At 44.4% G+C, this 25,542-nt stretch overlaps 1 protein-coding gene across 7 annotated transcripts in view; it reads left to right on the plus strand.

Moving 5' to 3' along the window:
* The window catches only part of tbc1d4 (TBC1 domain family, member 4), a 240,678-nt gene that overhangs the window by 209,515 nt on the left and 5,621 nt on the right, over positions 1–25,542 (plus strand). For 6 of the 7 annotated variants that reach the window (XM_069890555.1, XM_069890556.1, XM_069890558.1 and 3 more), the window contains 4 exons: positions 4,514–4,758; positions 7,542–7,701; positions 15,660–15,829; positions 19,132–19,308. In XM_069890555.1, the coding sequence (XP_069746656.1) occupies positions 4,514–4,758; positions 7,542–7,701; positions 15,660–15,829; positions 19,132–19,308 (752 nt within the window). Of the gene's footprint in view, positions 1–4,513; positions 4,759–7,541; positions 7,702–15,659; positions 15,830–19,131; positions 19,309–21,460; positions 21,567–25,542 lie in introns of all 7 variants that reach the window. The other variant, XR_011341992.1, reaches the window with a different exon arrangement.

Genomic DNA, 25,542 nt, shown 5'->3' on the forward strand with positions numbered 1-25,542 from the left:
ATCTTAATGTCATCAGCAAACTTGCTGATCCAATTTACCACATTATCATCCAGATCAATGTAATAGATGTCAAGCACCAATCCCTGAGGCACATCACTAACCACAGCCCTCCAGAATGAGAAGCCATCATCCACTACCACTGATGTGCCAAATGAGGAGGCTGGTGGAGTGGAAAGTGAACTCTAAGGGGACCCATCTTTATTCTGCCTGGGGGAAGGTGAGGTAATGTGAGAGCAGAAGGGCAAGAAATGGAGGAGATCAGTGGTAGCTGAGGGAATCCAAGTCTCCCGAAAAAAAGGGTCGTATTGGATGCCCTATTTTTTTTTTCATTTGGGGAACAACAGATCATATTCCTCCTGGACAGCCTTAAACCCAGTGGCATGAAAGTTGAATCTTCTCATTTTAGTTAACGCCACCTCTCCTGGTTCATTGCATCCATTGCTTCTTTACCTATTCCCATTTTTCACATTTATCTCTAACCTGCTCCCCTTTCCCCCAGTGATCTCCCAATGTTTTCTCCATCTCTCTTATCTTTCTCTGTCCAATAATAAATACCCTGTTACGTCTTCACCCCTCCTAAGTCCACCCCCTTCCTTCTTTATATTGCTTGACATCACCCTTTTCTATTTTAGTCTCTATAAAGGGCGCTGATTGGAAATATTGAGTGTTCATTTCTCTCCATGGATGCTGCCTGACCCATGGAATCCCTCCAGCTTCTCTTTGTTCACTCAAGATTAGCATCCGCAGTTTTTTGTGTCCCCAAGATAATAAATTCATTTTCCTACTCGCTAAACTACGTTACTCCTTCAACAAAAGCACTTTAAGCTGGAGCCACACACAACTTAACGGCTGGGCAATGGGTCAGGCCACATCCATGGAAAACAATGTGACAGTCGAGGTTTTGGGGCAACTGAAAGCCGACTGTTGGTCTCCATGGATGCTGCCTGGTCTGCTGACTTCCTCCAGCAGTTTGTATGTTGCTTCAGTTTTTACAGTCTCTGCAGACTTCTTGTTTACCTACTTGAAGTTGGAGCAGATCTTTTTTTCCAATGCAATACTCTGAGATTAGTAGGGGGTGAGCTTGTTCATTATATTTTTATTTTTCAACTTTATTGCAGTGATGAATCCCCACCTCCCTTTCCCTGCCACCCCAGTCACTTGCATTTTGTTAAAATTATTGTATCTTTCTTGTTCAATTATTTTGTACATTTTTCTTCTTCAGTTATTTTTCTTTCCCGTTTCATTGTCTCAGAACACAGTGGGCTAATTTGATTGTCATTTTTTAAAATTAGTTTTCTTTTTTTGAAAAATTTATTTAAAGTTTTAAAGAATACAAAAAATAAAACACAACATAAAACTAAATTTAGCCCCTATTATCTTCCCCCCTCCCAGCTATCCCACCCCTTACAACCATCCCCCCTTGGAGCTTATCAAAAAACATTTACATAAAGTCATAATAGGTTGATGTGCGGAATGTCAAAATTACTATCAAGCAGCACAGTTGAAGTTTATTAATAGATTGTTTGATATTAATCAACCTCCAATGTGGGCTAAAGTGGAAATGGGCCAGATACAGGAAAGATCAATACATCACTTTATATATAAATGGAATCCTTTGCTTTTACAACAATATAAAATACCTGTATTGAATCATTTGATGGGGGTATGGTATAAGTGGAATCAATGTATAGGATCGAAGGATGTGTCCTCAGTTAAAACTCCGTTATATCAGAATCAATTAATTCCATTTTCTATGCATACCCCCTATTTGAAGGACTGGGACTCAAATGGATTAAATTAGTTTTCTGAATTAACTCTGGTGTGATTCTCGATTTGTCATCCATCATTCTTCTGATTCCTGACATGATTATCACTTGCGTTTCTTTGTATTGTCCTCGAGTTCAATCACGTGACATTTAACACCCCACTGAGGTATGAAAAAGAAAGGTTTATATTCACTCATCTTATTTCACCCTCAAAAGTTCCCTGAGCCAATTAAAATTTTTTAGTGTATTTACTGTGGTGGGTGGTCAGAGTAACCAGTGGAATTTCACAAACTGGGATAATAATTGTATTATAGGATTTTAGCAAATAAAATAAGGAAAGGCTGGAAATACTGAGTAGATCTGAGAGCCGCCGCTAGGTGAGAACCTAACTAAAGTTTCAGATCGTCGGCACTTTCTGCGTGTGATGTTGGGGTATTGGGCTGAATGTAAACACCAATGTTACTTCAAATATCCTGGCAGTGGACTCTGGGGGATCTCTCCAGTGGATGATGTGCAGATGGGGTGGGGGGGTGGTGCGCAGCGAATCCCTGCTGTCTGGTAAGCCATGAGCTTAGTACCTTCATTTGATCTTCAAATGCTCTGATCTTTAAACAGCCAAAGGTTGTGGTAGCATATTGAAGGCAAAGTGAGCTTCACCATTAGTGTGTACAGTCTTTGACCAGTGTCTCCTGGGATATGGGAAGCAGCCCTTAGCTTCTAGGGTATCATCATGGAGCTTTGTGGTCAGGGACAGTGGCACGTTTACTGAGGACTGGTGGAATGAATGAATGAATGAGAGTTTATTTTCATATATTGGAGATGCAATGAAAGTCTTACTTGTTGCAGTTTCCCAGTTATGTAAGTTCAGGTTTAAGGTACATAGGTTCAGTGAAAAGGTTTGTTTTTTCATGCTATCCAGCAAGTCAACCCATATTTAAGTACTGGAAATAAAATGGTACATAGTGCAAAGTTACAGAGTGAGGTAAGTTGGAATGGAGCAATGACAACATTATTTCATTCAGGTTCATTCATGAGTGCGACTGCAGCAGGAAAGAAACTGTTCTTGACTCTGGTGGTGCATGATCTCGCACTCTTGGATCTTCTTCCTGACGGAAAGAGGGATGCTAGGGTGGACTAATCTTCTAAGGCAGCTGGATGTGCAGATAGAGGTGGAGGTGCAATGGTCTGAGCTGGATTCGCCCCTCTTTGCAGCTTCTTGCAGCCTTGGGTGGATCAGTTCGCGTACCACGCATGATGTAAATTGACAGATGCGAAGGTTGTGGAAGGATATGGAATTTCCTCAGGCTTCTGAGAAAGTAGAGATGTTGGTGTGTGTGTGTTCTTGGCCATCATGTCGACATGGTTGGAACAGGACAGGTAGTTGTATCCATTTATGTGGACGAAGTTAAATTGTACTATCTCCACCTCATCACCAGTGATGCAGACAGGGCAGTGAGATCCACCACTCTCTGGATGTGTGTGAGTAGCACTGCAGTGGTGACTGCAGTGATAGATCTGCCTAGAACCTTAAAGTTCCAGCTCAGCACTGTTGATACTATCAGGGTCTGCACTGCACCTGGTTCCTCAAGTCGATGATCAGCTCCTTTTATCTGCTGATATTGAGGGAGAGGTTTCAATTTCTTGGCCAAGCCTCCAGCGTGGGACTTGAACCCACAGCTGCTTACGTGACTGGCTGCCGGTTGTGGCACCATATCTCAAAAGCCTTTTGCATACTGCTGTACCCTATTTGGTGTTGGGCATCTGCTCTGGGCATGCCTGGAAGGATCTATGCCATAGACTGAAAAGGGCTTCTGTTCCCTTGACATTGATCAGATAGAAATGTTAAAACAATTCATGGGGAGGAAGCAGGGTCATGGAGACATTATCATAAATGTTTACCCAGGTTTCTGAGCAAGTACCCAGAAGCCTAGAAAATTAATCAAGGGGCGTGGCTTTTGTCCTAGGAGGCGGACCAGATGAAGTTCACCAGGTTGGTTCCAGACATGAGGAGAGGTTAATTTGCCAGGGTCTATGCTCACTGGAGTTTAAAAGAATGAAAGGGGATCTTATAGAGCATGTACAATTATGAATGAAATTGAAGCAGGGAGCCAGGCAGGAAGATTCAAGCAGAGATGAGGAGGAACTGATTCGTTCAGAGACTGGTGAACCTGTGGAATTCTCTGCCCAAGGCAGCAGGAGAGGCAGGAGAGGAACCATGGAATATACAGTATTTAAGAGACAGTTCAGTAGATTTTTGTGAAATGGGAATTGTAGGGAAAAGGCAGGTGAATGGAACTGGGTCCATGGCCAGATCGGCAATGGTCTTGTTGAATGGCTCAATGAGCCAGGTGGCCTCCTCCTGATCCAATTTCTTATATTCTTGTATCTCACCGCAGAATTAGAAGTTAGTGTAGGGAATGATAACCATGAAAACCATCAGATTGTTGTTAAAACCATGTCTGGTTCAGGAAGGAATGCTGCCAGCCTTCTCCTGCGACTCCTCATTCGCAGTAATGGGGTTAATGTTTAACTGATGTTTGAAACAGCCCACTTCATGAGTGAGAAGGAAAGGGTGGTAAATGCTGATCTTGCCTGTGATGCCCACATGTTTTAAAAAAAAGTAATTTACCAGCTACATATTTTATGCAAACAATATATTTTCATTATGAAAAGCGTAAAATAGAAACAGGAAATGCTAGTATGAGTAAACAAGTCTTTCATTTGTTTTTTTTTGTGTTTTCTTCCAGGGCGAACATTTCCCACTCACGCATATTTCTCAGCACAGCTGGGAGCCGGCCAACTATCCCTATTTAATCTCCTCAAGGCCTACTCACTACTGGACAAGGAGGTGGGCTACTGCCAGGGCATCAGCTTTGTGGCTGGTGTCCTTCTTCTGCACACAAGTGAGGAGCAAGCCTTTGAAATGCTGAAGTTCCTGATGTACGACCTAGGCTTCCGCAAGCAGTACAGGCCCGACATGATGTCATTGCAGGTGTGGTGCAAATTGCTCAACTTCACAAAGGACCAATTTTTGGTGATTGATCGATTTCCAAAACACGTTGATTTGAAGCAATGGAGTTCCCTCAAAATAGGATTCCCAATTTAATCCAAGATTGTGTTTCACCAAGCATTATTGGCCCTGTGACTAAATTCTTGCTCGACCCACATATCGATGTATTTCTGAATAGGAAGAGAATCTGGATCCCCAGAGGGAGTACTGGAAAAGGCACCGCGTTAGATCGTTTGCGATCGCAATGTACGGCAGAGCAGGCTCAAAGAGATTAATTGTTTTACTTATAATTTCCATGACTGTTCCTGACCAGTCATGTGTCTCTGCTCTAATCGCATTCCCATGAAAGTGAATGGAACTCCACAGTAGCGACCATAAGCCATGCCAGCAAATGATGTGAGGACAGTCTATAACAGTGCAGCATTTGTGGTAGAAGAATTAATGTTAGCTTGAAGCAAAAGCAAGCAAGAAAATAGGCACTCTCCTATTTTCATTGTTCAACCAGTCACTTCAAGGAAGGAATTGGTTGAACTACGTAGACAGGAGAATATGTATTATTACTACACAATATTTTGTGTTTCCTTATTTATTACCCGGTACATAGCAGAAATAAATCCAATGTGACTTCTGAATAATTTTAGCTATGCTTTGACAACCCATGAGGTGTGAGGTTAATTCGGTTATAAGATGCTCTGTCCAGAATCGTTGTTTTAGGGCAACTCATTCCTTCAGGCTCTACTGAAGACAAGATTTCAAACTGATGGACGCAAATATTAAAAAAAGTTCAATATCAGAAGTATTCAGAACCAGAATTTGTGAACAAGTCATGAAACTCGGTGTTTGCAGCAGCGTCCTCGTGCAAACATTCATATAAAAGGCCTTACAACAATAAATAAAAGAAACTGTGCGAAAAGTGAGGCAGTGTCTTTGGTTCACTGATTATTCAGGAATCTGTTGGCAGCAGGGAAGAAGCTGACCTTGTGCCAATGAGTGCTTGTCTTTAGGCTCCTGTAACTTTTCCCCAAGGGTAGCAGAGTGAAGAGGGCATGGCCTGGGTGGTGGGGTCTTTGGGAATAGAGGCTGCTTTCTTAAGACACTGCCTCTTGTAGATGTCCTCGATCGAGTGTTGTCTGGTGACTGTGATGTCGCAGACCGAGTTAGCAACCCTCTGGAGTTTTTTCTTGTCCTGAGAATTGGTGCCTCCATACCAGGCAGTGATGCAACCAACCAGAATGCTCTCCACGGTACACCTGTAGAAGTTTTCGTGAGTCTTTGGTGATACATCCAATCTCCTCAAGCACCTCACAAAGCATAGCCGCTGGTGAGCCTTCTTCGTGATTGCACCAGCATGGAGGCTCCAGGACAGATCCTCGGAGATGTTGATACCCAGGAATTTGAAGTTCTTGACCCTCTCCACTACTGAGCCCTCGATGAGGACTGGGTCATGTTCCCTTGACTTCCTCCTGAAGTCCACAATCATCTCCTTGGTTTTGCTGATGTTGAGCGCAAGGTTGTTGTTATTACACCATGCATGCAACGAGCTGATCTGTCTCCCTCCTGTTCACTTCCTCATTGCTGTTTGTGATTCTGCCGACAACTGTGGTGTCATCAGCAAACTTGTAGATAGCATTGGAATTGTGCCTGGCCACACCATCACGAGTGTATAATGAGTAGAGCAGTGGGCTAATTACGCATTCTTGGGGTGCGCCGGAGACATTGTTTCAAATTCATACTGGCTGTGGTCTTCCAATGAAGAAGTTGAGGATGAGTTGCAGAGGTCCAGAGTTTGTAGCCTCTTGACCAGCACTGAGGGAACAATGATGTTAAATTTAATTTCCTCTGAAGAAATTCTTTAATTTTAAAACTTTTATTTTTGTTGAAGAATATTGTCATTAAGATATTTGAATCGAGGTTAGGATTGAGAATGTGATAGCAATGCAGTTTTTGATCTGTCCATTATGAAGTCCAGCATTTAGTAAGGAGTATTTGATAAAAGAAAAGGGTACAGCATGTGTTTCACAAAGTCTGCTATTTTCCATCTAGATTCTCCTTCTTTCTGTCACACTAAAGCATGAAGATGCTCAGACAGGTGCAATGTGCAATGATCTCCAAAGGTGTGCACCATGCTCACCTCTTCCATGTATGTGCTAGGGTTAGCCAATGATGGTACTGTCCAGACTGGAATTGCCATCCGTAGAACAAAGAGAACGAAGTGAACGCTGACTTGATATGTGCAAAATTATGAGGTGTTGAACTGGAATGGCCCGCATCCCCAGGAAAAGAAGATGATAACCAGTATATCTAGTAGAGTGAACTGTTGGAAGGATTAGAAAGAGGCGAGGAATGGTTTATTTCATTTGAACTGGTCAGGGTCTGGAGCTCTCTGTTTGAAAGGAGGGTGGGAGCATAAATTCCTGCCATGTTTAAAAAGTATATGGATGAGCTCTTGGAGAGTAATAACCTGCATGGCTGAGGACCAAATGATCAAAACCAGGGAGTAGAGTTGATCTAAATCATCCCAGTTTTGGGTGCCGAATTGCAGACATTTCTATTATTCTGGTGTGTGTGGGTGGGTGGGTGGGCGGGTGTGTGTGTGTGTGTGTGTGTGTGTGTGTGTGTGTGTGTGTGTGTGTGTGTGTGTGTGTGTGTGTGTGTGTGTGTGTGTGTGTGTGTGTGTGTGCACATGCATATATGGGTGGGTGAATGAGACACCAGGATATCTATGTCTGGGATAATCTGCTGAAGTCACAATTCTCTTTGCCCAGATTCAGATGTACCAGTTATCGAGGCTACTGCACGACTATCACCGGGATCTGTACATACACCTGGAGGAAAATGAGGTCAGCCCCAGCCTCTATGCAGCCCCATGGTTTCTCACATTTTATGCCTCACAATTCCCTCTGGGATTTGTTGCCAGAGTCTTTGGTAAGTAATATTTTCATGTTCTGATCTCTAAAGCTGATGATACAAAGCTTTTCCTGGCAACAGTCAGGGTGGTAAACCTATTCCTAGAAATGAAGACACTCACCAGGATGTAGCCATGGCGGGAGGGCTTGAGTTCTAGGGAGAGGTTGATTGGCTGAGCCTTTATTCCCTGGAACAAAGGAGTTGAGGGTAACCGCATAAAGGTTAAAAAAAATCATGAGGGGCATGGATAAAGTGAATGCTCACACCTTTTTCCCTCCCAGGGTAAACAATTCTAGAGCAAGAGGGCATGGGTTAAAGGGGAGAGATTCAGTAGGGACCTGAGGGGTGACATTTTCCACTCAGAGGGTGGTCTGTTTCTGGAATGACCTGTCAGAGGAAAATATAAAAATGGATACAATTATCCAAAATACAGATACAGTAAAAAACAAATACCCCGGTATCTGGCACCTGAGGGGATTGTTAGATGCCAGTTAAGTGAATATGCTGGTTGCTTGAGATTGTGTGTTGGAGACGTGCAGATTGGTAGCTTGATTGGCTGCTGTATATTCGCTGTATATGAGGGGTTGAATTTGTCGCAGAGTTGATAGCACCATGGGGACAGTAAGATAGGACTGGTGTAGGACCAAAAGGCAAATTTCCATGGTACGTGATTCCATAACAAGACTGTTACCCGTGGCAGCACAAAATGTTCACATGTTGTTAATGATCGAAGAAGTCCCAAATCATTCTCACCATCTGCTCATTGTCTGTCAGCAATATTGCAAATGGAACTTCCATATAAATCCTATCTTTCTCAAGGATAATCTGGTTAAGAAGGTATTTGGTATATGATCTTAAAAAGAAATAGTAAATAAAAAGAAACATTATAAGACATTGGCTTTGAAACATTGATTAAACTGGAGAAACAGATGCATTTATAGTAACCACACTAAAGAAAGGATGTGATGGCACAAGATACATGGCTGACGACATTGACCAGAATGTTGTCAGGACTGGAGAGTTAGGTTATATGGAAAAAATTGTTTCCTTTGGATCAAAGGAGGCTGAGGAAAAATTTAAATTATAAAAGGTACAGTCAAGGTGATCAGTGAGGACCTTCTTCTCTCAGCAGAAAGGATAATAATAAAATTAGGAGGGAATTGCCTCAAAGTGCTGTCTTCAACTCACTGCTCGCAAGAGTGGAAGAGACAAAAATCCTCATCATATTTCATTTGTACATCCTTGAAGTGCCATAATTAATGCAGCCCAAGCAATCACACACACCAAATTCCATCCATTAACAACCAATATCTCCTATTGTTGAGAAAGTTGCTTGCAAGATGAGTAGCGTGTAAAATGAAAGTTTCACTGTATCTTGGTGCGTGCCTTGAACCAACTCAATCTGCGGCAAAGCTGCGGAGCAGAATCAGAGACGTAGCATTGTCCCAAATCACTTTCCTTTTGGCAGGCATGGATGCAGTGGGTTAAATAGGCTCTCTCTTTGCCATAGATGAAGTAAAACTGGAATATTTGTCCTTCCCTTCTCCTGGGCTGTCAGAGACACAAAAAAACGATCAGATCCCGAGAGACAAATAATTCAGCACAGCAGCAATCCACGTGAAATGGCACAGCAGTTGGAACTGAGCACTGGAGCAGTTCAGCTTCTATACACTGATCAACATTTCCCCATTTTTGCTGCTCAAAATCTTTGCTGATTTTGAATAACCTTAGGATTGGAGACTTTGCAATGATGTGTTGGCTGACTGCAGTGTTGATAGTCTTAACTGTGAAAGTTCATAATTTTATTCAAGAACGTTTTCAAATGAAAAGCATACTTTGTGTAGCCAACCTATGAGATTTCAAAATAATAAAATGATTGCAGGAATTGTGCATTGACACCAAGTAACACTTTAATCGCTGCATTGAGGAATGATACAGTGGCAAAAAGACATGTGTCCAATCATTGGACTATCTCAGCCAAATCCAATGCACTTGAATGATTAGGCTTGGATGTGTAACCAATCAGCAAACGAGAAAAACATCAGAACAAAAGAGAGATGAGTGCACCTCTTATTTCCTCAAGCTTCGTCTGCCATTCTATAAGGTCATGACTGATCCAGTCGGGTGTCACCTCTCCTCTTGACATTTGACTCCCTTTCGACTTTTAGAAAGATACAAGGCCTGCTCAGTTGAGCAAAGAAGTGGCAAACGGAATCAAATCTGGAGAGGTGTGAGATAATAAGAGGTGTAACAACACAGTGGGCACGTTGACTCAGTGGAAGGATATGGAATGCTGTGGAGCAACATAAGGAACTTGGAAGTGCATGTCTGAAGACCATTAAAGGTAGCAGGACTTGTCGATAAAATGATTAAGAAGAGTTGGGCATGCTGGCTTTTTATTTGCCAAGGCATATTATTTGAGAGCAGGAGGACTTGTGCTGAAGGAAGGGTGTGAGTGCACTTGAGAGGAGATTTTTGAGGATGTTGGCAGGACTGGAAATTGTTAGCTGGGAGACAGAATTGGATAAACTAGGTTTCCTCTTTACCGTTTGAATGAAGAGGGCTTAGAGGAGATTTAATCGGGTTGCTTAACATTGAGGGCTCTGGATAAGGTAAGTAGGAAGAACCTTTTCCTCTGAGCTGAAGGATTAAAAGCCATGGAGATGTCAGTTTAAATTAATTGGTAGAAAAGTTAAAGAGAAGATGAAGAAGTGTTTTTTTTTAAATCCCAGAGTCTGGAACCCATTGCCTGAACAGACGGTGCAGGCAGAAATCCCACTACATTTTAATAAATGCCCAATGTGCTGTTGATGAGCCATGATAAGGAAGCAGACCAAAAACTGAATGGAAGGATTAGGCTACAGAGCTCCTTCTCAACCAGAATAGACATAGGACAAGTTGTCTTGTTTTGAATCATAAAATTATTCTGTGATTCTTTGGCATAAGCAAAAAAATGTATATTTACATCAAGAGGCTAGTAAGATATTTATCAAGTTCCATTGCTATTAAACACTTTACACGCCCTCCATCAGTTCAACAACTTCCAGTTCCTGGAACTTGATCGCCTCACTTTTACCATGGACATCCAATCCCTATACACCTCCATCCCTCATATTGAAGGCCTCAAAGCCCTTCTAGTCTTTCTGGGCAATAGAACCAACCAGTGTCCCTCCACCACCACCCTCCTCTGGTTGTTCTCACCCTCAATAATTTCTCCTGTGATTCATACCACTTTCTCCAGGTTGAAGGGGTAACCATGGGTACCCACATAGCCCCGGCTATACCTGCCTTTTTGCTGGCTACTTGGAGCAATCCATGCAGCAAGCCTACACAGGCAAGGCCCCTCAACTCTTTCTCTGCTACAACGATGATTACTTTGGTCCTGCCAACTTCCACCCCGACTTCAAATTCACTTGGTCATCTCTAGCTACACTCTCTGTTTCCTCGATATTTCTGTCTCCATCTCAGGAGACAAACTCTCGACAGATATCTTCTATAAACCCACCAGCTCCCACATCTACCTTGACTGCACCTCTTCCCATCTTGTCCCCTGTAAGGATTCCATTCTCTCAATTTCTCCATCACATCTGCACCTAGGATTTCTATGCCAGATCATCAGAGATGTCCTCCCTCTTCAAACAACGTAGCTTTCCCTCTACCACCATCAACTCAGCACTCACCCGCATATACTCAATTAGCCTCATATATGCCCTGCCCCACACAAACAAAGATAGGATTCCTCTTGTCCTCACCTCTCACCCCACCAGTCTCTGCATCTAACACATCTCCGCCACCTACTACGTTATCCCACCACTAGACACGTATTCCTCTCTACTCCCCTCTCCACCTTCCGCAGGAACTGCTCCCGCCGTGATTCCCTTGTCCTCTCCTCCCTCCCCACCAATCATTCCCTTGGGACATATGCTTGTGACCACAGGAGATACTCCACTTACACCCATGCCTCCTCCCTCACCATCATGCGGGGCCCCAAACAGTTCTTCCTAGCGAAGCAACATTACACTTGTGAATCTGCAGGGGTCATCTACTGTGGTCCCACTGTGGTCTCCTCTACCTCCTCTCCATCGGAGATTCTGGACACAGACTGGGAGGTCCCTTTGTTGAACACTTTGGCTCTGTCCACCACAATAGCATGGATCTCCCAGTAGCAGGCCACTCATTTCAGTGCTCCATCCCATTCCCTTGGCGACATTTCTGCCAACGGTCTCATGTACTGACAGACTGACATCACCAGTAAATTGGAGGAACAACACCTCATCATCCAACTGGGCACCCTCGAACTTGGTGGCATTGATATTGACTTCGGTGGTTTTTTAACCCCCTCTCCCTTCTTTCCATATCGTCTCTCCATTCCCTGTCGCAGAGACATGATAAATTCTTACCTTCTTCCTTATCATATCCGATTAACACCTTTTGTTGGTCTGGGTTCCTCCCCCATTGTTTGAATTCTGAGACTTATTCTGCTTATTCCTTGATGAAGGCCTCAGTCCTGAAACGCCAGCAATATATCTTTGCCTCTATAGATGCTAAAAAGACCACTTGATTCCTCCAGCATTTTGGTGTGTATGCTACTGTGACAGATTATAGATATGTTTTTGGGAGATAAATTGGGGTAGGTTTTGTTTTAGAGAAGGTCGCATACAAACACTTTAAAACATCTTATTTAAAATACTATTGCTCTGCTCATGCTAGACATGTCGGCCCCAAAGTCTTTGCAAAAGCTTTGGAGAGTGCCCAAGAGACTTCACTAATGGATTGTTGTTTACAAAAAGGCAACAGATGAAAGAACTTGTTGGAGCTACAGATTGTCTGGAGTAGAACTTGCTGTTCTAGGAGGGTCATGTGGTTTTGCAAGCAGAGAGAGTCAAACATGTTTTTCTCAGAGAGAAAGATCAGTTCTACAGTGTTACAGTCAGCAGCAGCAACTGGAACTGGAACAGGACAAGCTGGAAAGCTTGTGGAAACCCCCATTTGGAAGATGGGTTGTGAGTGCTTGGTTCAGCCTGGTCAAAGCCCTTGTGGTTCATGCAAGAGGAGAGGACTGGCTGTCGAATGTTTCACTTGAAATAAGAGAAACAAAAAGGAACTCTGTGGTGACCTGAAAGAAAGAGGTTATCATCTGGAGATCCCTGAGGGAGCAAGTTTCTTCGGCAAGACACTGAAGTGACGGATTAAAAAGGCATCAGTTGTGGGTGTCCAGCATACAACAAATCTCTCTGAAAGCCGACAAGAACCTTCCTGAGCGGTAGCCATTTACCTTTCAAACACCAAAGCCTAGTGAATTTTATAAATATTAAATTCTGTGTACAGTATTAAGAATTGCCTGCAACCAGTGAATTTGGAGGAATGAGAAATGAAAATTGACTGTGAATCAAAGAACTTTTCTGAACTCACACACACACACACACACACACACACACACACACACACACACACACACACACACACACACACAACATACATGTGCGCTTAGAAATAGAAGTGGGCTGATAGGTTAGTTACCATAAATATGCGTGTATAATGCGAAAACTTTTGTACCAAAAATCAAGTTCAAAGTAGGGAGTCGTATTATACACGCATATTTACAGCAGGACGAATCGGGCGGGTGAGGGGGAGAGAGACGGCAGCGCGAATCGGGCGGGCGAGGGGGGAGAGAGACGGCAGCGCAAATCAGGCGGGCGAGAGGGGAGAGAGACGGCAGCGTGAATCGGGCGGGCGAGGGGGAGAGAGACTGCAGTGCAAATCAGGTGGGCGAGGGGAGGAGTGTCGTATTTTTCTCCCTTTTTCCCCTCAAAAATGGGGGTGTCGCTTTATACTCAACGCATTATACACGCAGATTTACGGTAAGTCAATAGTGATAAGTTAAAATGTGATTCTGTTTTTAAGTTTAAAGATAATTAAAAGCAACTTCTGTGAAAGTAACCATTTGTCTTGGTGGATATCTATTCCTGCTGGGTTTTGGGGTCCTCTGAGCTCGTTACAACTACAATCACAGCTTCTGCAGACTTTTATGTTTTACTTGCTGTTAAACACCAAGACCACATGGTGGCACCATTGGTTTATTTGAGTTCAAATTTAATATGTCTGTGAACTAACTGCTCTGTATTGGCAACATTGATTTAAATACTAAATAACAAACAGAACTTTTTTCATTGTGACTTTCCATCCACGTCACCGGCCTCTACGTCTCCATACCCACCCTTAACTGAGGAAGGTGGTTCCAAACTGATTGGCTTGTGGCCTTCTAATCATTTGTAGCAAACCCGCCCACAGAGTTGCTTTGTCAGCTGGGTAAGACACACTACCAGGCTGAAATCAAAAATGTCCAAGAAATTATAACAGTAAATGCTGGAAATACTCCCCAGGCCAGGCCTCTCTGCAGATGCTGCTTGACTTTTCTGAGGAGCAGTGAACAAGAGAAACACAAGAACTGCACATGCTGAAATGTCAGTCAAAGTCCTGACCCCAAAAATAATGATTCTTCATTTCTCTCCATGGATGCTGCCTGACCTGCCGAGTTCTTCCAACGTCCCATTGTTTGCAATTTTAATGTTAGACTATCAAATATTACAAATATTATCAAACATTTAAGATTTCACTTTTTAAAATTAAAGCATCAAAGAAAAAAACATTTCACATATTTAATTAATTGTGGCACTTAATTACATGTATTTAATTATCTTTCGCTTAGCAGTTAGCACAATGCTATTACAGAATCCGGCACTATCTATAATGACATCTGTAATCATCTCTGCATGGATTTCTTCCGGGTACTCTGGCTTACTCCCACCTGTCAAAAACCTGTGGGAAATGGAGGTTAATTGGTGTATCTGTGGGGCAGACTCGTGGGCAGAGAGGGCCTATTACTGTGATGTATGTCTAAATTTTAAAAACTGAATTAAAAGCTGTTATGTTTATCCTTTTCCCTTCAGCATTCCTCCACGTTAAAAGGTTTTTCCAACAGAATGATTGGGAAATTGGGCAGTTCACACTCCACCAATAGGGTTCAGTGCTGATGCCAGTGCAGACGGGTGGGACTTCCATGCTCACACACACTTGCTTGAATTTGCTCGTTACCAGGAGTCCAAATCGCAGGCAAATTTGCGTGAAGTTACCAAGCTTTTAGCAGAAGATTGACGTGGAAGTTGCGACAGTAAAGGATTTTGAAAGGATTAAGACCTCTTCAGCAATTAAAGTTCTGATTACAATGGACGATTCATTACCCTGTAGGTCTTAGTATCTTATGCAAAATGAAATTCCCAATGCTTGCAAGCTTGTGTGGGGTTTTCATGCCTTAATAACAGACAACAGCCAATAGCAAGGGCACTGTTGTAACCTGGGAAACACAGTCATTATGGAATAAGTGAAATACCCAATGCCAAGCTTAACTATGGTTTTGAATCATCTTGATTTTCTCAGTTGCATCTGTATTTGTGATAGAATTCCAACAGAATAATGAAAACCATGGTGACAGAATCCTTACTGCTCTTTTGGAGTGCAGCTCCTGTCTGCTGTTCTGTGTGTTAACTCAACTGGGCTATTGCTTGCTCAGGATGGCAGATTAATATTCCAGCTCTCAGCTCCTGGCAATTGTGAGTCTTGGCCCATAGCCGACTAGGTTACAGGATATTGTTGGATAATGTTTTCGAGTAGTGCCTGAGTGGCACATGGATTGTCATGTTTGACAGTGTTGATGTGAATATAACTGTTGGAAAGCCAACACAGCTAAACAGCATGCAGTTTTTTCATAAATTGCTTTAGCAAGTGGCTCCTGTGAGATCTCCTTGCAGGAATAGGTTTGGCTGGGATCCTAAGGTTTTGTAGCATTGTCGTGTAGTATTTAATTCAAAGGCAAAAAAAAAACTTTTTTTTTTAGTTTCCACTTACAAGTGAATGTATAAGAACTTTAACTTGTTCTGATTAACATGGTTCTTTATTCTCTCATCCAAAAAAAACAGATATAATGTTTCTTCAAGGGACTGACGTGATATTTAAGGTGGCTCTCAGCTTGCTGAGCAGTCATGAAGCATTAATTCTGCAGTGTGACAGCTTTGAGAGCATCGTTGAATTCCTGAAGTCCACCATTCCAAATTTGAGTGACTCACAGATGGAGAAGACGATTACCCAGGTACTGTCGGTATTAGCGAGCTCAGAAAACCAGGGGCAGGATTCACGTTGTTCAGTCCTCTCTGATGATTTTAAAAGGTCAGATACAGAGAGAGGGCGTGGAGGATCTACAGATAAACACAATCTATATGACGATGAACTTGATTATTTACTGGATGAAGTTGCCTCGCCCTGAAAAATTTTAAATTTAGACATACAGCACGTTAACAGGCCATTTCGGCACATGAGTCCGTGCTGCCCAGTTTACACCCAATTAACCTACACCCCCACCCCCCACCCCAGTAAGTTTTGAAGATTGGGTGGAAACCAGGGCTCCTGGGGAAAACTCACGCAGACACGGGGAGAACATGCCAACTCCTTATAGACAGTGTGGGATTCGAACCCAGGTCCCGATCACTGGTGCTGTAAAGGTGTTGCGCTAACTGCTATGCCAACTGTGCTGCCCCCTACACCAACAATGTTCCCTCCCCCACCTCATGAAATTAACTTTTTAATCTTTACATTTCCTCCACTGAAAACTAATGGCCAATTAATAGAGTTTTATTCTTTGGTTCTTTTAAAACTGAAAACATGATCAGGATGGAGATATGAAAATGAAGCATTTTTGCATTTATTTCACCCCCTGTCTTCACCCCCCCCCCCCCCTCCTCAAGGACAACAACTACAATGTATCCTAGAGATATATCAGTTTTAAACTGAACATGCAACTTGAGACAGCAATTTGGCATTTTATTGCCCAAGTGCTTGCTTCTGATATCATAAAGAAACTGTGGCCATAAATTCAGCCTGACCTGGTGTGTGCTGTTCCATAAATCCTGCTGTAGCAGAGTACAAGACCATTAATAGTCAAGCATTACTCAGAGGGTGAAATAAAGCTAATGTTGCTTGCAATTTACAGACTAGCCTTGAAGTGTTTGATCTCTATGAAGTAAATGACCAAGGTTTATGACACTATTGATCACTTAAGTAGTGCTGTTAGTACAATTGTCTTCAACCTGGTCGATATTATTCAGTATGGTTTATTGCTTGTTTAACATGTTTATGTTGTACTGCTGGGCAATACTTTAAGGATTCTTCTCAATGAACATTTTTTAGACATTCATTCATTCATGAGAGATAGGAGTTGCTTTCTAGGTCAGCATTTATTGCCCATCCCCAATTTATCCTTGAGAAAGTGATGGTGAGCTGCCCCCATGTTGCAATGCTTCTGTTGAAGGTATTCACACAGTGCTGTTGGGCAGGGAGTTCAGTTCTGTGACATGGAGGTGGTGGTGTTCCCGTGCACCTGCTTGCTGGTCAGAGTCACAGGACTGGTGGGTGCAACTCGCCAAGTCCCTGCAGTGCATTTTCCATGTGGTGCACGCAACAGTCGCAGCGCACCAGTGGTAGGGGGAATTAATTTTTAGGGTTATTGGTTAAGTGCCATTTAGGTTGGCAGCCTTGGAGTATTTAACTTCCTCAAATGTTGTCAGCACTGCACTCATCCAGGCAAGTGGAGAACATTCCTGACTTGTGCATGAAAAGACTCAGAGAAGTCAAAAGCTGAGTAACATGCCATTAAATGCCTAATCCCAGACTTCTCTTGTGGCTTGAGTATTTATGTGGTTGGTCCAGTTACCACCATGATAACCTCTGCTGTTAAATTTTAATGGGAGGCTGTTGAGAGCAGGTGTTGGGCATAGCCATTTCTGGATATGGTGCAGTGCAAATGATATTTGCCATTATCTTATCAATTGCAAGAGGAATTGAACATTGTTCAACCATATGGAAAAAGCAATTTCTCAGACCTTGTGATGGAAGCATATGCCTGTATCAAAAGCTAACCTGTTAAAGGTTGGCTAGAAATTAGGAATTATTCCTGCTATAGGAACAGGATTCTCTATAGGATCACGCATAAGCAGTTAGCCCCCACCACCACCCTCCCCCAGAGTCTTGATGAAGACTGCTTGAAAAGTTTTTTAAAAAATTTCTAAGTCCACTTTGGACACCTTCATTTAAAAATTCCCATACTATTTTTGCATTCCCTATGTGACCCTTGAGTCTACCCCATGTCTGATCTCTTCACTGAGTCACAATTCTTGTGTGTCCCTGATTTTCAGTCACTTCCTCATGACCACGGCTTAGCTGTTCAATAGACAATAGGAGCTGGAGTAGGCTATTTGGCCCGTCGGGCCAGCACCGCCATTTTAGATCATGGCTGATCATTACCATCAGTACCCCTTTCCAGCCTTATCCCCATAACCCTTAACTCCGTTACCCACAAGAGTCTTATCTAACTCTCTTTTGAACATAGTCAGCGAATCCGCCTCTACCACCCTCTGTGGCAGAGCATTCCACAGATTCACACTTCTCTGGGTAAAAAAATGCTTTCTCATCTCCGTCCTAAAGGGCCTACCCCGTATTCTTAAACTATGCCCTCTAGTCCTCGTCTCCCCCATCATTGGGAACAAGTAATCAGACTTCACCTTGTCTATCCCCCTGATGATTTTGTATACCTCAATCATGTCCCCCCTCATCCTTCCTAACTCCAATGGATACAAGTCCAGTTTTTCTAGCCTTGCTGCATATGACAACCCTGCCATCCCTGGAACTAACCTTGTAAATCTGCGCTGCACACCCTCTATAGCTAGTATGTCCTTCCTCAAGTTTGGAGACCAGAACTGGACGCAATACTCCAGGCGGGGTCTCACCAGGGCCCTGTATAACTGCAGAAGGGCCTATACGCCAATCCCCTCTTTATGAAAGCCAACATAGATTCTCACAATGAAGCTTTCCACTCTCTATCCCTTTCTCCTTAAAGGCACAGCCAAAATCCTACTGCCTTGCACAAGTTTGAGATTGCCCTAGATTAAATTTTATGTCAGGACCACAAATCACATCAGTTCTAACCCTAAGCACCAGGGAGGCAATTCAATCGCACCCACATTTCATAACTGATAGAGGAAGAAAGATGTATTCTCATGTTTTTTGAGGGTGAGTCCAGACTAGGGTGAATCATCGAACAATTATTAGTTACAGTTTTTAGTTTGCAATGTATATGCTCCAGATAATAAATTCCAGGCTAATGATGGAAAGGTGCTATGAACTCCCTGTTGCTCTTCCAGTAACTGGTATTATTTTGCCATCAATGGGATTGATCTTAACTCAATGGTCAGCAGTAGCTTGTATTTAAATGTGGCTGCCAAGCCCCCAGTTTAGTCCCAGTTATTGAACAGCAGCAAACAAGATCCTCAAGCAGCGGTGATAAAACAAGAGGCACCTTCCTCACAGTTTATGGTGAAATCATTTCTGGATGTATTGCAGGTGTTTGAGATGGATATCTCCAAACAGCTCCATGCCTATGAGGTAGAATACCACGTGTTGCAAGATGAGATGGTGGAGGGTGCATCACCGTGTGATGAGGGGGATCGCTTGGAGAAACTGGAGAGAGCAAACAGTCAGCTCAAGAGGCAGAACATGGAGTTACTGGAGAAACTCCAGGTAACAACAGTAACACTTTCAAATTGGTCAATTGTGCATGCTGATGACATTTGGTGATTGTTAATGTCTACCGTGTATTTTCTCCGTTAATCTGTCAAATCAAATTTATTTTTATTCATTGGAATAAGCTCTCAGCCACGATGCTGTTTTTTCTGTTTGCAAGAAAGAAGATGAGTGAATGAATTCATTTTCAGGTGACATGGGCTTTTTATATCCTTGAGAATTCCAAAGGTCTTTCAGACCTTGTGATGTGTATTTTAACAAATGTAACAGTTTGTGTTTGGCAAGATCCCAAAAAGAAGCTGTCAACAGCTTTTCAGGGTAAATGCTGGCAAAGACATGGGGAAAGGTTTGCCTATGGAGTTCTTAATCTCCTGCAAAGACAAAAAAAAGGTCTTGGATTAAATGACCTGTGCAAAAGTTGGCATTTCCAACTTTACAGCTCTCCTGCAGTACTGCGCTGAAGTGGCAGCCTGGATTATGTGCTTAAAGGTGTGAGATTGGATTGAATGCCCTTCCTCCTGGATGCAAGTTTGCCACTGACCAATCATAGGTCAGAATGGAAGCTAGTTTTTGGTGTAGGGGCAAGGCAGAAACGTGCAATCTAATCTCTTGAATCGGTGTCTGCGGCAAAGTCAGCTGGCCCAAATATCACAGTCGATCTGTAAGGTGGTGGCAATGGACACAAAGAACACATCCACTAGCAAGATGTCTTCTGCCTGGCTTCAATCCAATAGCATTGACAGTTAAAACTGATGAGGTGATATGTGGCACCTCAAATGCAAATAAATTGGGCGCACGCAGCTACTTGCCATATATTTGGGACTTGACAGATTGATTCTGTCTGTGGGAGATTTATTTCCTAAATGTGAGGAAACTACTGTTCTTAAAGGAAGGTGATCATTGGTCGTCAGCTGATCTGCTCTATTATAAGGAACAGTGTGCAGAGCAATCTTCCTTTATACCATCTTCCTGTTGTTTCTCTGATGACAGCAGGGTCTGCAGCTAGAAAGACCTCCAAGGCTGTGACATTGAAATCCTGACAAAACACAGCTGTCAGTTGGTTGACTTAACAGTCCTTTGAAACAGTCTACCAAGTGCTTAGTTCAGGAGAAATTGGGTAATGAGTGTCCAGTCTTGCTACTGAAATGCACATCCTGTGAACGAAACAACAGAGTGACTGATTCCAGGAACTCTGCACAGTACATGGAAGCTTCCAAAGTTCCCTGATGGATCAACTGGGGGGCTGTTAGCTGATCACAGCTGGTCATGAGGTTGTTGGTGCAGGAGAAGAAAGTAAATTTCAGGCAGAGTCCCTTTCCTGTGTATCATTCAATGATGAATGGTTTAAGAAAGTACGGGTGTGTGGAAATTTTCTGGAGATCGGATCAGGTGTGCTTTGGGTTGCATTTCCATCCCAACCACTAGGGGTGATCTTCCACCTCAAGGCACTGTTACAGTGCCAGCGACAAGTGTTTGAATCTGGCACTGCCTGTAGGGAGTTCTCCCTAGTATGTTCTCCCTGTGTCTATGTGGGTTTCCTCCGGATGCTCTGGTTATACTGACAATAACCACACCAGCAGTGCGAGTATAAGACAGCTTTAATAAACTAATATGTACACTAAGAGGTCTTGTCTCTCTGCAAGACGAACCTGGAAGGCTAGACTGTAGCTCTGGACTGCTTTATATACAAGGTCACCGGGATAATCCCTGGTGACCTAGTGGTGTAATTACATATTACACATTCACCCCCCCCTTAAAAAAATTGAAATGACCCCCACCCTCCTTCCCTTGTTTGTAAGTTCATAAGTCCAAAATTTTTCATGGCTTCCGTTGCCTTTTGGACCTCCTCGGTAGTGGTATAGGGCTGTGGAGTGCGGTCTGCCTTTCAGGCTTTCTTGGTGGAGGTGTGAGAGTGGGAAGTACTAGATGGCCATGTGACCGTGTGGGCTGAGGATCCTATTGTATGGGATTAGGTCCTGACATCGTCTAGGGTGGTGATATTTTGTGGAGTGGGCGTACCCAGGGTCCTGATTTTCGGGGTGGGTGGTATAGTCCTCTGGGGTGACTCAATGGACTATTTCCAGTGACTGCTGCTGTGCTCCTTGTTGATCCATAGACATCTGTGTTTCCTCTGTGTTCACACATCCAGCCGGCGCGAGATCCCTGGTGGCCACCGAGTCTTCTCTTCCATCTGGGAATGTGACGAAGGCGTACTGAGGGTTCGTGTGCCTCAACTCCACTTGATACACCAGCAGGTCCGTTTTGTGGGGTCTGCAGTGCTTGCAGAGGAGAACAGGTCCCGGTGTCATCATCCATTTAGGCAGCACTGAGCCCGTCGTGGCTTTCCTTGTGAAAGAAAAGATACGGTCATGTGGGGTCATGTTAGTGGCAGTACACAACAAAGAACGTATAGAGTGTAGGGCTTCTGGCAACACTTCTTGCCATCTAGTTACAGGCAGGTCTTTTGCTTTTAAAGTCAAGAGGACCGTTTTCCAGATAGTGGCATTTTCCCTTTCGACTTGTCCATTCCCCCTGGGATTGTAACTTGTAGTGCGGCTGGTAGCAATCCCTCTCTTGCGCAGGTATTGCTGTACTCCTGCGCTCATGAATGCAGCACCCCTGTCTGTGTGTATGTAGTTCGGGTACCCAAATATGCTGAAGATGGGTTGGAGGCATTTTATAACAGTGGCTGCTGATACATCAGAACACGGGATTGTGAAGGGGAAACGAGAATATTCATCTATTATGTTCAGGAAATAGACATTTCTTTTATTGAATGGAAGCGGGCCTTTAAAATTGAGGCTGAGGCGCTCAAAAGGTTTGGTAGCTTTTATCAGGGTGGCTTTGTCTGGCCAGTAAAATTGTGGTTTGCATTCCACACAGATGGGGCAGCTCTTGTTCACTGACCTCACTTCCTCTATCGAAAATGGGAGGTTTTGGGTTTTAACGAAGTGAAACAGTCTAACGACCCCCGGGTGTCCCAGCTCATTGTGCAAGCTCTGCAACTGGGATGTGTGGTTAAGGATGGCCTTCTGGACAGCGCATCTGGGGGCTCGTTGTGTCTCCCGGGGCAGTATAGAATGTCGTAGTTAATTCTCCCACTGTTCTGGTTATCGAACATAAAAACCACATACCGTTGGTCCATGACGAGGGTGAAGTTTTTGCACGCCAGAGCCTTACTGCTTCCACAATGGCTAGGGCCTCCTTCTCTACTGCTGAATGTCTTACCTCTGACCCCTGCAGGGTTCGCGAGAAAAAGGCCACCAGTCATCCGTCTTGGTTTAGCATGGCTACCAGAGCCACACCGGATGCATCCGTTTCTACTTGAAACGGGATCGACTCATCTATGGACCGCATGGTAGCTTTAGCAATATGGTCCCTAATGTCCCTGAATGCTCTGGTGGCTGCTGGGCACAGTGGGAAAACTGAGGCTTTTATAAGTGGGCGGGCCCTTTCGGCATAGTTGGGGACCCATTGGGCATAGTAAGCGAACAGTCCCAAACACCTTTTTAGTGCTTTCAGCATGTGTGGCACTGGGAGGTCTAGGAGAGGGTGCATACAGGCTGGGTCTGGGCTGATTTCCCCGTTCTGCACTATGTAGCCCAGGATTGGCAACTTCCTGGTGCTAAAGACGCAATTGTTCCTGTTGTATGTTAGGTTCCTTTCCTCGGGTGCTTGGAAGAAGCGTTTTAAATTCATGTCTTGATCCTCCTGAGTGAGGCCACTGATTGTCACGTTGTCTAAGTAGGGGAACACCGCTTTCAGTTGGAACTTATCTACTATTCGGTCCATTTCTCTCTGAAACAAGGACACTCCATTGGTGACACCGAAGGGGAGTCCCAGAAATTGATACAGCCTGCCGTCTGCCTCAAATGCCGTGTAAATGCGATTGCTGTTTCTAATGGGCAGTTGGTGGTATGCTGCCTTCAGGTCTATGGTGGAGAACACCTTATACTGCACAATGTTGTTGACCATGTCTGCTATGCGTGGCAGGGGGTAGGCATCTAGTTGTGTAAATTTGTTGATTGTCTGGCTGTAATCCACTACCATGCACAATTTTTCTCCTGTGGGCTGGTGCTCTGCTCTATGATGCCCTCCTGTAGTAAACTGCGGACCTCTGTCCTAATGAAGGCTCTGTCCCTCAGGCTGTACCTCCTGCTCTTGTGGCTATTGGTGTGCATTCTGGGGTCAGGTGTGTGAACAGCGGAGGGGGTTCTATATTCAGGACAGACAGGCTGCAGTGTTGTTTCTTCGTAAGGTGTAGCGGGGGGTGAGGCCCGTTGTGCACTATTGTAATGCTTTCTAACTGGCACTGAAAATCTAACCCCATTAGTACCGGGGCCCAGAGGTGAGGGAGTACTAGTAATTTGAACCCTTCATATTTTGTGCCCTGGATTTCTAGAGTAACCCTGCAAAACTGTTTTACCTCAGTCACAAGGCTGCTGGCTGCTAACAGGATCTGGTGCTCACTCAGACGTGTGGAGAGAGCAAGGCTCTCTCTGAGAGTATAAAGACTCTGGCAGACTCCCCGACGTTGTGATCTGATCATGAGTCTGTACTGGGAGTGGAGTTCGCTATGCCCCTTACTGTAAAGCCTCTGTAAAATGCTCATTGCCTCTTGATAGGACCTGGCATCCTGTATAAGGGAGTAAGGGTGGAGTGGAGTGCGTCAAAAAAACCAAAGACTTACTGATCCAAACCAAGCCTAAAAGACTAAAAGACTGGAGCATATCACAAGTAGGTCGACCAGTCCAGAATGACCTGGTCTGGCTAGGAGCAATCGTTTAAGACCTGCCAGTAGGTGTGGCTATGCTCTCAGCCAATCACAGTCATCCTACACTACAATCTGTACATATACACATTGGTCATAGAATCTGTACTATCACATTCGCCCCTTCTTTGAGAACTGACGCCGGGGTGGATGGAGGTTAGGGGCTGGGGGCCTGACCATCCAGCGTGACGTCGTGGTGCCAGGATTGGGGACACCAGAGTCGTGTCGTCGGCAGGCTCGAAGGGTGCGGCCACTGCTTTGCTCAATTCCTCAACGGCGTGGTCGATAGTCTGGCCTGAGCTGGTGGGGTGGTGCTGGTCCCTCTGTTCAAGCACATGACCTGGGGGAGAAGAAATAGGGGGAGGTTGGGTTAAAGGCACTGTTGCGCCTGATCCGGCTTGGGCTAGGTCCCTTACCGAGACTGTGTCCTCCTGCCCGTCCGGGTACTCAACGTAGGCATAATGCGGGTTCGCATGGAGCAGAGTCACTCGATCAACCAAGGGGTCATTCTTTGAGTACCGGACGTGGCATCACAAGAGGACTGGACTGGGAACCGTGAGCCACGCCGGTATGGTCGTTCCCGTTTCAGGTTTCCTTGGGAAAGAGAACATCCTTTCATGGAGGGTGGCATTGGTCACGGTGCATAGGAGGGAGCAGATGGAATGTAGGGCACTAGTGAGCACGTCCTGCCAGTGAGAGGTGGGGAAACGTTTGGACCGGAGGGCAAGCGTAACCTCTTTCCAGACGGTGGCATTCTCTCTTTCGACTTGCCCATTACCGTGTGGGTTATAGCTGGTGGTCCTGCTTGAAGCAATACCACACTCCAGAAGGTACTGTCGCAACTCTGCGCTCATAAATGAGGACCCCCTGTCACTGTGGATATAACTGGGGTACCTGAAGATGGCGAAGATGCTGTGCAGGGCCTCTATGACTGAGGAGGCAGTCATGTTCGAGCAGGGCACAGCGAACGAGAAGCAGGAGTACTCGTCAATGGCCGTAAGGATGTAGGTGTTATGGTTGGTCGACAGTAGGGGCCCCTTGAAGTCCACACTGAGACGCTCAAAGGGGCGGGTGGCTTTGATGACGAGGGTGTTCGCTGGACGGAAGAAGTGGGGCTTGCACTCAACACACACCGGGCAGGCTCGGGTCATGGAGCGAATCTCCTTGACCGTGTAGTTCAGGTTGCAAGTTTTGACAAAGTGCACGAACCTAGTGACCCCTGGATGACAGAGGTCCTCATGGAGTCTCTGCAGCCTGTCCAGTTGTATGTTGGCGCAAGTCCCCCTGAAGAACGCATCTGGCGGGTCGTTGAGTTTACCAGGCTGATACAGTATGTCATAATTAAAGGTGGAGAGCTCGATTCTCCACCTGGCGATTTTGTCATTCTTGATCTTACCTTGCTGGGTATTGCTAAACATGAAGGAGACCGCGCGTTGGTCAGTCAGCAGTGTAAAGCGCCT

This window comes from Narcine bancroftii, chromosome 7, assembly GCF_036971445.1.
Source record: "Narcine bancroftii isolate sNarBan1 chromosome 7, sNarBan1.hap1, whole genome shotgun sequence".
NCBI lineage: Eukaryota > Metazoa > Chordata > Chondrichthyes > Torpediniformes > Narcinidae > Narcine > Narcine bancroftii.